Source organism: Primulina huaijiensis, chromosome 10 (assembly GCF_012295235.1).
Source record: "Primulina huaijiensis isolate GDHJ02 chromosome 10, ASM1229523v2, whole genome shotgun sequence".
NCBI lineage: Eukaryota > Viridiplantae > Streptophyta > Magnoliopsida > Lamiales > Gesneriaceae > Primulina > Primulina huaijiensis.
In genome coordinates this window covers 15,484,213-15,496,949 of record NC_133315.1, presented here as the reverse complement: position 1 = coordinate 15,496,949, position 12,737 = coordinate 15,484,213, and the positions used below count along the sequence as shown (strand labels likewise).

General features: G+C 34.9%; 2 protein-coding genes across 2 annotated transcripts; both read right to left on the bottom strand.

The window, feature by feature from the left end:
- Positions 1-1,100: 1,100 nt before the first annotated feature.
- Positions 1,101-4,419, bottom strand: LOC140986120 (SUPPRESSOR OF GAMMA RESPONSE 1-like). Its single transcript, XM_073454132.1, has 6 exons — positions 4,122-4,419; positions 3,105-3,237; positions 2,641-2,827; positions 2,060-2,556; positions 1,698-1,988; positions 1,101-1,605 (listed from the first exon to the last, which is right to left on the bottom strand). The coding sequence occupies exons 1-6, from the start codon at positions 4,127-4,129 to the stop codon at positions 1,552-1,554; spliced, it is 1,170 nt and encodes a 389-aa protein (XP_073310233.1). The 5' UTR covers positions 4,130-4,419; the 3' UTR covers positions 1,101-1,551.
- A 309-nt stretch (positions 4,420-4,728) lies between these two features.
- On the bottom strand, positions 4,729-10,350 carry LOC140986121 (serine/threonine-protein kinase STY13-like). Its single transcript, XM_073454133.1, has 6 exons — positions 9,628-10,350; positions 9,115-9,247; positions 8,709-8,904; positions 5,708-5,832; positions 5,454-5,612; positions 4,729-5,356 (listed from the first exon to the last, which is right to left on the bottom strand). The coding sequence occupies exons 1-6, from the start codon at positions 9,756-9,758 to the stop codon at positions 5,045-5,047; spliced, it is 1,056 nt and encodes a 351-aa protein (XP_073310234.1). The 5' UTR covers positions 9,759-10,350; the 3' UTR covers positions 4,729-5,044.
- Positions 10,351-12,737: the final 2,387 nt, after the last annotated feature.

The following is a 12,737-nucleotide window of genomic DNA, read 5'->3' as shown; positions in this document are numbered from 1 at the left end:
CGAACCGAAAATCTAGGTTTGTTTTGGTTTAATTTTAAAGTGCTGAAATGCTTCCTCATGCATGTTAGATTGTTCGTTGTGTTCCCTCAAGCTAGACTACAAAAAACAAGCCCACAAGTTAGAGTTCATTTACTAGAGTTCATCTGTGAGCATATTTTCGAGCCAAGTGCGAACTGCATGTCATCTAGAGATGTTCAAAAACTCAACCAAACCAGTCCAAACTGCATGGTTAGGTTCGGTTTTCTGACAATCACGACGAGGATTGGTTTTAAAATCAACCGAATCGTAAGAATTGGTTTTGTCCAAAGTTTAGATAAAAATATATATATATATATGTATATATATACCAAAACTAAGTTGTTGTTTATAACCTGCACAAGTATTTTAATTAACGTGTTTTATTTATAATCATTATAGTCTGTAGGACCAAGCGCTTGCCGCTTTACCAAAAATTATAGCTGGTGGTAATGGAGCAACTCAAATCTTTTGAACTTCACAGCAGCTCAATCACCACAGTTCGATCGGTCTACCAAGCAAGGACAATTATTGTACCCAACAATCTCTCTCCCAATAATTGCACTCCTTGCAATCAACGAGAATCGAACCCGTGACCTTGGCTCTGATACCAATTGTAGGACCGGACGCTTGGTGGTAATGGTGCAATTCAAATCTTTTAAACTGCACAGCAGCTCAAGCACCACGGTTCGATCGCTCTACCAAACAAGGACAATTATTGCACCCAACATAGTCCCCAATCCAATAAATATTCACTCAATTTCTATTGAATATTAATTGTTACATTTTTCAAATTATAATATTTCATACACTAATTCACTATGACACTCATAAATTAAAATTAATCATCTAAACCAGACCAAACCGAACAAAACCATAATCCATGGTTCGGTTTGGTTTGGCTGAAAACAAATTCATTGTTTGGTTTGGTTTTAAATTTCATAAAATTAATAAAATACAATTTGGTTTGAATTTTTACCAAAAAACGAACGAAACCACAGTTGAACAACCCTAACGTCATCAACCAGAGTATGAATTTCAAATCCATGTTCGAAATCAAATCATGAATTTCAAACTGACTCAATTCAAATGTACGCTAATGTTTTAAAATTCACAGTTGCACCACCATACACGTGAATTATGAATTCTTACATTGGTTTTGTTTCTTAAACCATAATGTTTTACACAAACGTAATATTTAAGGGATCTGAAGGGAGCATATATAGCTCGATAGCATTTCATATCAAACGTACTCGAGCCACTAAAAACCAAAACTGGACTCGTATTTCTTCGTAACGGATCAGTGGGATGCAGAGAACTCCAAAACATTCCAGCAGATTCTGACGTGCTAAAATGAAAATACAGGCAAATACAGCGTAGGCGTTTGCCTGGAAAGCCAGCCAGATTCCGTTGGCGAATGAACTTTTTTCTTTATTTTTTCTCTTTTCTGTTATTTTTCTTCCTCAGTTCTTGAAGAATAGGGAAGGTAGATGATTCGTTTTTCGATTGCCATCATGTGTGAAAGTTCTTGACAATCTATAACTGATTCAACCAATCAAACACACTGTCTTGAGAGGCAAACTGTAAATCCTACAGCATGGCATAGTAAATCAAGATTATAAATTTTATGTAAACTAACTTAAGAGATGGTGTAATGTACATTTGAAGGATAAAGGGTTTACCGAAAGATTGAAATCCGGGGGGGTATCGAGTTCAATGTTGTCAAGATCTGATATTCCACCGGAAGCAGTGACATCTCTTGTATCGCGACCCTCTTGAGCTAAAGAGGAGTTATGTGGCCTCGGATCACCAAACATCGTGTTAGAATCAATTATTTCATTGCAAAATAGTGAGTTTACATCCACAAAGTCAGCGGCTTGCGATTCTCCAGCCAGACAAGTGGCATATTCCACTTCATCCTCGAGCCAAAAACCAGATGGAGGATCCGATGGGTCTTTGAGATTCTTTGCGTTCTACACCAGAATACAACAGGTTACTACTATGTTGAAATATGCATTACTTCAAGGGGTGAAATCTCACCAACCTGGACAAATGACTTTATCAAATGATCGTCTGAGCCACCATGGAAGGAGGGGGTACTCTGTGGCCGGGGAGGATCAGGAGTAGACATCTTGGGAGTTTTTGGAATAGCCTGAGCCAACCCCAAGTCAGATTCTTCTTTTACAATGGAAGTTCCATTATACTCATTCTCCTTCGGTGGTTGATAGAAAATTCTGGAAACTACGTATTCTCCTTCTTGTTCGTCTTCATTAGCACCAAGATGATACTGGTGCATTACCCAGTTACATTTATCAGGCTTGGACCCCTTTTTTGAAGGTGCATAAAGTACCATAATTTTCTTAAAACCTTTCAGTCCTACATTTTCCATCACAGGCTTGGTCTTCCCAGTTTTATGCCAGCGAACATTCGCTTTTATCGTGCCTTCTTGACCATGGATTCTCCTGCGCTTCCGGTGACCACTAGCATATGCATTAATAATTCTGTAAAAGAAATGAAAACTACTTCCATCTTTTTTAGCACCTGCAACATTTGTAATTGATGAATTACTAAGAGGAGAAAAAAAATAACTCACTCATCCAAAAGTCGGGAACGGAGCTAACTCACCAGGAAGATTTTCGGGGTGAGTGTAACATATGCCCTCATCGCCTTCTAGAGTTGGGATAAATTCATCAATGAACAAGTGTGGTTCTGAATCCCCCACCCCACATTTTGCAGCCAAATGGCCCAACAGCTCAACATCAGATGGATCAAACTTCACACCAACAGGGAGGCCAGGCCATTCATAAGAAACCTGAATTTGGGGTTTGGGGGGGGGGGGGGGGGGATTAGTTTCATAATAACCAATTTTAGCCACAAACGCGCCAGCTCCATGGAGATCTCCAACATTCACGCCACAAGAAAATTTCAGTTGTTAAATATCGAATAAGATGTTGTCTTCTAACTTTTCATATTACAGAACTCTATTCCGAACAGGATGAAAAATTGCGAGCCATGGATAAAAGCTGAGATGTTATTTTATGCTTAATAGTTGAAAAACTACTCGGATTTTTAAAGATGTTGGAGCTCACATCAGTATTATCTATGTGGTAATGACAATTTGGACACTTCTTATTTGCTCCACAATCTTTGATTTGATATGCAGCCGGAAGACCTGCATTTTTCACTTTCTTAGCTAGTCCTCTGCTATCAATAAGCCAAGTCCTGCATTGTTTATACATTAGGCCAAGCTAAACAAAAGAAACACATTTGGACCAAAAAAATAAATGCATTAGTAAGAAACAGCCGTGGAACTTCAACTCATAAGTTAAAGGTGTGCCTCTTCAAATTCGAGGCCGCACCTGCAGATGTGAAAGAAAAAAGACACCAAACTTTATGCTAAAAGGGCGTATGCAGCATAGACGAACACACATTTAAGACTCTATAAATGATCAAGAAATTAAGTCGAGATACATCCTCTATATTTATGGCGGTCCCTCAATTTTGAAGTGTAAACTAAGTAATCAACTTTAAGTTGGGAAGGAAGATGTCAACTATCGCTCACAAATTGCCAAGATTCAACAAAAACTACATTTTAGTCAGCTACAAAAACACATTCATCTAAATGAAGAACCCTTTTGCACTGATTTCAATGCTATATTTCCAGCTATTGTGATGATATTGTTAACTTTTTTATTTACAATATAGAACACCCATTTCTACACCCCCGAGCCCCTCTCGACACTCCTTCCCAAAGAGAAAGAAGACAAAGTTTCAGAAAAAACTTAAAACGAAAACAAATAGAAGGCATATTCCATAAAATATGATGGGCTCATCAGCACAGCTCCTAACACTTTCTTTGGTAGTATTGCGGCTAATAATCGAAACCCAGAAACTATAAATCAAGAGCGAAGAAATTTGTAGCCGATACATTCTTTACCCATTAAAATCACTCTGAATCATTCACAGCAAAAAAAGAAAAAGAAAAAGAACAAGAACCATTCACATTCAAAATCGATTGGTCTTCCGAGATTAGATTATCCCCTTTCCACTCCAATAATTCAAAAGAAAAACTGCAAATTCACATAGAAATCCACGTTTCAATTTACCTAGCCATGATTTAGTACAAGATAAGCACAATGGTGATCAGAATGCATTCGAAGCTGCGAAGAAAGTGCCTGTGAACATTTCTCTTCTCTCTACTTAGCTTTGTGAATCAGTGGTAAATGAGCGGGAAACTCCCCCTTTGGTTCGGATTTGAACCTCAGCCATGTGTGGACATGAAATCGACATAAACGCGCAAAGCCACGGGGCCACGTTTGCCGAAGCTAACTCCAAGCCTCTTCCCGAACGTTGCGGTGAAGAAGAAAATTCTCTGGTAACGTAAGACTTGCCCTCCAAGCTATTAATAGAAAATTGGAGACAACATTTTGGAAAGTGTTTTAGCCTTTTAGGATAATTTATTTATTAGGTTTTTTTCCTTAAAATAAGGTTGTAAGATTTTTGATAAGTTTATAGATATTGGTATATTTGTTATTACAATATAAAATATTTTTATTATAAAAAAATATATGATATTATGAAATACAATATTTAGTTAATTATGAGAGTATTTTTTTTAATATTAAATAATATCTTAACCTACTTGAAGAGTATGCATTAATATACTTGATATTATATATAATAAACTATTAAAATCCTGGATCTTCTAGTGTCTTGGATTCCCTTACCATATCCAGACAGGAAATTACGTGATGGGATAACTGATATGACTGTAAAATGTGCGTTGCATTGTACAATGAAGCTTGGATTAGCTTGCATTAATGAAGATTACAACTGAACTCTTTAGTTATACTTGAAGAGAAAAGATCTCATACAACCAACATTGGATATCCAATCTTTTCTTCCCCTCCCCTTTATATTATCGATTTACGATATCAAGACGCCTTATTTGTATGCCTGATTTTCTGCAGATGTTCCAGCTTCACTCAAGAAAATTGCCCTGAAGAAAATTGACCGTGTTTGGTGAAGATCAGCAGCACATGTTAAAACAGATGAACCATCTTGGCTTGTTCTCCATCGGTGTCTTGGGCGTGTCGCTCGTGTCATCCCGTTTAGCCATCAAGGAGCTTGTGCCTGGGGATTCTGGCGGGAAGGTGATGTTCTGAGTAGAGAAAATCCGGAGTGGTAAAACCGGTTCTGGTGGTGAAATCGTCGATAGATAATGCAAGAGCATGTGTATTATCTGAGTGAAGTTGGGCCGAGCATTTGGATCGTCCTTCCAACATGAAGTCACTATTAAAGCTAAATCCTCTGGTAGATCATTTGAACTCGGCCTTACATTCTGATCAGAAAAAAGAGACAAATAACAAATTAGGAACATAGTTTGGTTTACCAGTCTAAGAAAATCCGTATATCAGAGCGAAGAAGGGGATTTTTACTTTAAAAGCCGCGGCATAGGCTGCTTGTAAATTTGACATGCCTTCAAAGGGTAACTTATTATGTATCAGTTCCCACAGCACAATTGCGAAACTGTAAGCATCCACCTTATGGTTGTAATGCTTCTTTTCTCCACGTCTCAAGGTGACTGTGCTATAGAGCTGGAAACAATAATTTTGGAAAAAATGAAGAAATTTCAGTACTATCGGCGACCACAAAAATCGTGGGACATAATGGGAAAAAATTGGTAAAGTACCTCTGGAGCCATCCAGCGATAGGTTCCAGTCTCGGCCGTCATCATTTCTGTCAATGTTTCTTCTCTTGCTAAACCAAAATCCGCAAGTTTTACAGTTTTATGGTCTGCTGTCAAGAGTAAGTTTTCTGCAGGAAATAAACAAGTACTTAATAGACAAGCTTAGACCAAGGAACCGTAGAACCGAAACCGAACCTGAACCTTGAACTTACTGTTCAATTCCGGCTCCTTAAATTAAAGAATCGTAAATTAATTTTCAATTTTTAGATCTTCTAGTATACATGGACATATTAAATAATGTAATTAAACAATCTGATCTATATATATTTAATTTTACCCCAGATTAATGTTATTTTATAGTATAATTGTTGAACAATTAGTCTTTCAGTCCCACATTATATCGTTATTTTTCTTTTTTCCTTTGACTTTTAAGAATAAATTTTAGTTCAAATTGATTCTAACCGGAACCACCAGAGGCCGAAACCGTATCCAAGAGGTTCCATTCCGGTTTCATCTTTCATTGGAACAAGAACGGTTGTTTTTGGAACCACGGTCAGGCATAGACGAGCGTGAATAAGTGTGAAGGGAAATATATTTTCCTAATAATTTCTTAATTTAATTTATTGTATTTCCTTGTTGATTTGATTGCATATAATATTTTGTCTTTCTAGATAATGAGATAATTATGCAAATAATATCATGATATGATTTTGAATAATTAAATATGTTTTTACTTTCTAGATAATATGATATTTAATGAGATCTTGTCTTTCTAATTAATGAGATAAATATGCTAGGATTTTATTCTTGATAATGAGATATTATATTTATGATAAAGATCTTGAAGATATGATATTATTGATTTAACTCTTGATTTCTTTATTTTCTAGATTTCCTTGTGAGATGAGGTGAATTATAAATAAGAAAATTCTCCTCATGCAAAGTGTGGAAGTACGTGGGAGCTTAAAAGAAGAGAGGAGAGAGCAGAGTTTAGTTGGAAGAATTTTTCGTGGAGATTTTTGTGTGAGTTTTAGTGAGAAGTTTTTCATAGAGATAATTTTTCGTGGAGGTGATTTTCGTGGGACTTTTTAGTGAGAAGATTTTCGTGGAGATAGTTTTTCGTGGTGGAGAGATTTTCGTGGGAACGTATTCGATCGATTGATATTTTGTGTTCACTCTGCGTTTGAAAGTAGTTTTTCGTGGTGCAGAGACTTTCGTGGGAACTTCTTCGATCTTTTGATATTTTGTTTTCACTCTTTTTTTGAAAGTTTTCGTGACTGCATATTGTGTGCACTTTTGCACGTCGTAGGTTTCAGAGAAAAACATCTTACAAAGACATTGCTGTTGTGAAGAGTGCAGATACCGCGTGTTGCCTTGAATGTTGCCAACATTTTCAGACAACATCCGTAACGAAGTTGACTGAAGATCGTGTTTCGTTGATTTTGCTTTTGGGCTTACGTTTTTGCTTTCTTGTTTAAGTTTTATTATTGTTGGTTATTTTAGAAAGCATTTGTTTTATCAAATTATTGAGAAATTGATTTTCGTGGAGATCACTAGTGATAGGTTTTTGTGTAAACGTTGTAGTTTTCTAGTGATTAATTTCACAAGTATTTATACTTGTGCATATTCAATCTTGTCCATCGATTTATTTAAAGTGAGTTTGTGTTATAAAAGTTAATTTTCCGCTGCATGAAGATGTTGTCCGAGATGTTGTAACATCTGACTCAACATTTAATTCTGATAAAACACAAATTTACTACTTTTACTCCTAATCTGATATTTTCATTATTTATTGATATATGTCGGACAAAATAATCCTAACAAAGTGTATAATGAACTATGTATTGGTTATCAGAGCGTGAACATGTTAATGAACTATGTATTGAAAAAATGAAAAAGAGACATAAAAGATCATCTCGATCATATTTTCAATACCAACACTCAAATTATCAGCTTTTGAAGTGAAAGTTCAGAGATTCACGCATCAAACGATAGGGGGATCATGCATCCTTGTATTGGTAATTGATTTCAGAATATGAAAACCTAAGAGGCTTTCACAGACAGACTTAAAGTAGCCTGAGAGATCTGAGATGCTCTTCCAGAGCATTTTGCAGAAAAGAAACTATAACTTCTCTTGCCCAGACGGGCTGGAAATCAGGTTGATAACAATATCTACTTATTTCTATTAAATCAGTCTCATATAAAAGAACAAGTAGGGATGGCAATTTCCTCCGAACCCGTTGGAAGATCCGATAACCGACCCAAATAGAAGGGGGTATGGAGGGATTTTTAGACCCGATTAAATAATTGGGTAATCGGGTATGGGGATTTTCGGGTTCGGGTATGGAGGCGGGTTTGATATAATCCGACTCACACCCGACCCGAATATCCGTTTAAATTAATATATAAATATATATATGTATATATATAGTAATTATATTTATTTATATTAAAGATTCATCAGTCAATCCACCGATTTTCGGAGTTTCCAATACATATAATCATAAATTTGAAAATTAAAGAAAACGATGCTTTGTATATTAAAAGAGAAGAAAATATATAAAACTTCATTTTATATATACACACACACACACACACACACACTTATTATAAAGCGTGAATAATTTTTCTTATTGTTCATTTAAATAATTTTTAAAATATTCATAACTTCATTGAAACAATTTAAATTTGAAAAAATTCTATTGTATATGATAATTGAGTATTTGGGTAGGGTATGGGTATCCGATAATCCGATGGGTATGGGGATGAGGATGAAATTCAATACCCGATGGGTATGGGGATGAGTATGGGGATGAATTTAATAAATGGGTATGGAGATGGAGGTATGAAATCCGACCCATATCCTACCCATTGACATCCCTAAGAACAAGCAAGTATTTGGTATAAATGTAATAGATACAAAGTAGACTAGTTTTCACGCTGATGGATACAATTAAATATACGTGTCTGATCATCCAAAGAAAGAAGAGAAAATGACACGTACCAGGTTTCAGGTCACGATGTATAATTCCATGAGAGTGCAAACACTCCATGGCACGAGCTATGTCGAGTGCAAATCCTACGGAAACACGCATATCCAGACACCTTGGCCTCATATTTACCAAGTACTTCCGCAAAGTCCCACCAAGGAGAAGCTCAGTCACTATCACCATCACAGGTTCCTTGCAAGCTCCAATAAACTGTATATAACAACAATATAGTCTCAGACATGGACAATTTTCATGATCACCAAAATGGAAGCAGGGGTAGACCAAAAGGAGGCTGGCAATATCTTCCAACCGAAAACATTATATTTCAATTCCCGTTTTATTTAAGTTTCTCATGCAGAAGTTTTACGCCTTATATAAAGGACACTGCATGCGTCCAGGATTCTAAATGTAAAACGCAACCTTGACCAAGTTCTTGTGTTGGACTCGAGACAGCATCTCAACTTCTCTTCCAAACCTGGCGTCCCTCTTAGCGATCTCTTCAGGCGTTTCTCCTCTGTGAACAATTTTGATGGCCACATTCTGGTTTTTATATCTGAAAGATTGTGATGAACAGAAGGCGAGTTAACTATTTCATGATCAGCCAATATAGCAAAATATATGTTCCAGAGGAACAACCTAGTTAACTAAGTGGAACTTTCATTATATAGCATACAGTTTCTAATCAATACAATCCCTTCGAGAACACGGACCAACAAATTCAGAAATGCGCGATTTAGATTCTGAGGCAAAAATATGCTGCATATTTAAATCTTGGCAAACAGGAATGATAATTTCAACCTCTTGTGAAGATCAAAGATAAAATTACAAGTAACATAAACAATCTTGAAGCAAGGTAATCAATTCCTTGTCTAGTTCCAATTTCTTCAGCTCGAATTAGAGATCAAGATTCAGACAGAACATAAGTCAACTTACTTTCCCTCGTACACTTTGGCGTGAGCTCCTTCTCCAATCTTGGGTCCAACAAGAAGAAGCTTGGGATCAATCAACCACTTGGAGTCTAAACAAAGTTCAGCCCCTGAGTAGAATCCGTTTCCAGATCCCATCCTTCACTCTCTGTTCCGCTCAACTTATCTACACAACAGAAGCTAACATCTACTCTAAAGCCTCACCAAGTAAACAAATTCCACCCCTTAATCCAACATTTCACGCAAATCCCACATCAGAAATACTCCCATAAGCAGTCCTGTCACTAACCAGCAGCATTTACTATCCAAAGGTCAAAAACCCATACCCCAAATCTTGTACAGATATTACTGAATCTGAAACACAACTGTCAAAGTTCTTGCAACCACAGAATGATGCGACCCTAATGATCTCACCAATTCACACCCACCAAAGATCCTTCCTAAACAGAACAGATCAATGAATATCGCCAGAAACCAGATGAAAGGGGGCACCCACAATCCAAAACCAATCAAGAAAAAAGTAATCTTGGATGGGTATCAAGTACAAAAAGGTCGTATTGTTTCCTAAATTTGCAAGATGAAGTGGGGTTAGTATGTTTATTTACGCCTTCTCTCACCGCGTTGTACTGTTTCCCGTACTCTTTGATCTGCGAAGATAGGATAAAACCGCGGAGGAATTGAGTTGATCCCGTGTCAGGATCAAGAAGGGGTCTGTATTTTGTCTTCTTGAATCACTACTATTTTATCGTATGATATATATACGTGAGGCGGAGTCCGGGGATTGGAGGGGACAGTAGAAAGGCAAAGTTGGAAATACAGTAGATGCCCATTTGAAGAGAGTGGGGATTGTGGAGGACATGAGGGCAAAATGGGAAATAGACTAGATACCCATTTGGGGAAAAATATGATATTTTAAGAATGTAATAATACATTTTTTTTTAAATTTTTCTTCTATGTTAAAAGAAAAATAAAGAGAGAAATTATTAAAAAGTGCACATGGAAATTGACAGTTGCATAGGGGACAAGGAAACTCGAAAAATTATGATGATTCCACCTGTCTCCAATCAGATTCGTGCTTCCTTTTTTTTATGCTTAATTAATGCGGATTTTGATTGGTTTTTAGTATCGTGATCCGATCGAATGTAACGTTATCCATTATATCTCATCTTAATTAACCAAATAGAATTGATAAAAGAAATAATCATTAAAATTAAGATATGATAAGTTTACTCAGGACTCAAACATTTTATCAAAAAACTATAGTTGATGATATTTGTGTAACTCCAAAATTTTAAATCCATGTAAAACAACTCAAACATTACGTTTTGATTGCTTTATTCACGAAATGTTGGTATCATGTGCAATATGTGGAGATATAAATATGAAAATAAAGCATAAAATTGGATATCAAGATTTACGTGAAAAACCCATAAAAAATTGTTAGAGTAAAAACCACGGACAAGATAAATAGAATTCCACTATAATATTTTATGGTGTACAACCACTCACAATGTTTTCAAAGAGAACACACGCTCTCTTAATAAAAAAAACAAAAAACATCACAAATATTATAGAACTAAGCACTTAAATCAAAATTAATTGAGTTGAAAGAAGAACTCATGAAGAAAAATATTATATTATATTTTATATTAGAAATATTACTTTTATTTTAAATATAGATAAGATTAAATGGTCTAAATTTACTCTTTCTTCTATTAATAAAAGATTTAGTTAGATTAAATTTGATTCCTTTTTTTGAAAGTGGATTGGAAGTGGAAATTGTTTCACTTGAGCCGAGTTAAAAACGTGTTCCACTCTCAATGGTAAATTTGGGTTGGCGTCCGCCTTAGATTCAACGCCTTTTCAATTGTTTATTTAATCTTAATTTATTTTGATGATGGATCCAAGGTAAATATATATTATCTTCGGTTCACATAATTGAATTTTACAAAATCTAATAAATCGATTTCTTTAGCAAATGAAATGAAAAGCGAACCGAATGGAAATTGAATATTTCCGCCCATAATTGAGATTTTTTTTAATTTAGAAAAATCAAAATAATTGAAACTGTAATTTTTTTTAAAAAAAAAGAAAAAATAATTTAATATCGATCGACGATATCAAATTCTTTTCGGTGTATGAATTTCTGCTTACAACTCGGCCTCACTAACCTTTTCATTTATTCAGATTTTCTTCAGACGGTTCAAGTATTGACACATTTTGTTGAAGAACTTAGACTTGATGACACTATTGTGGATTAATAGTAGATGTGTTCATTGGTCGGTTCGGTTCGATTTTATAAATATATAATCTGATATCTGAACCACTTTTCTTCGATTCCGTTCGGTTTTCTACCGAAATGGTTTGGTTATTTCGGTCGGTTATTTCGATTTTGATACAATTATTTAAATTAATAATATAAATATATTGTAAAATATAATATGTTATATTTTTACATGATTTATTAGTAAAACATTTAAATATAAAGTCTAAATGAATTATATAAACAACAATCAACTAAATATTATTCAAAATAATTCATCATTTACTGATATCATCTCAAAAAATATATAATACAAATAAAATTATTAATTTAATGAAATTTCGGTTTTTCGATCGGTTCGGTTTTGACATATATAATCCGAAACCGAAACAAATAAATTTCGGTTTTAACATTTATATCTGAATTATAGAATTCGGTTTTCGGTTCGATTCAATGTTCGGTTTTTTCGGTTTGGATTTTCGCTTTTTTCGGTTTTATCCGAAATTTCAACACCCTTAATTAATAGAAGTTCTCTACATTGCTTTACTGCTTGTAACTAAGAACTTATTATTTTTGTATTAATGAATTTAATTTATCCTTAAAATATATACATAAGAAAGAGTTATTTTTCAAAATAAAACGCGCATAGGCTGGTTGACTATAATTTCCTTGAATTTATTAAATATTAAATAAAACCAAGTGTGAAAAGTCTTTTCGTCGGCAGTATAGACTAATACTAATTGAAAATGATGGCCATGTTTGAAAAAAACTTGAAGACTATATATTCAATATTTCATAAAATAAAACCACATTTTCGAATCAACTTAAACGAAATTTATAATTAAATCAATTCG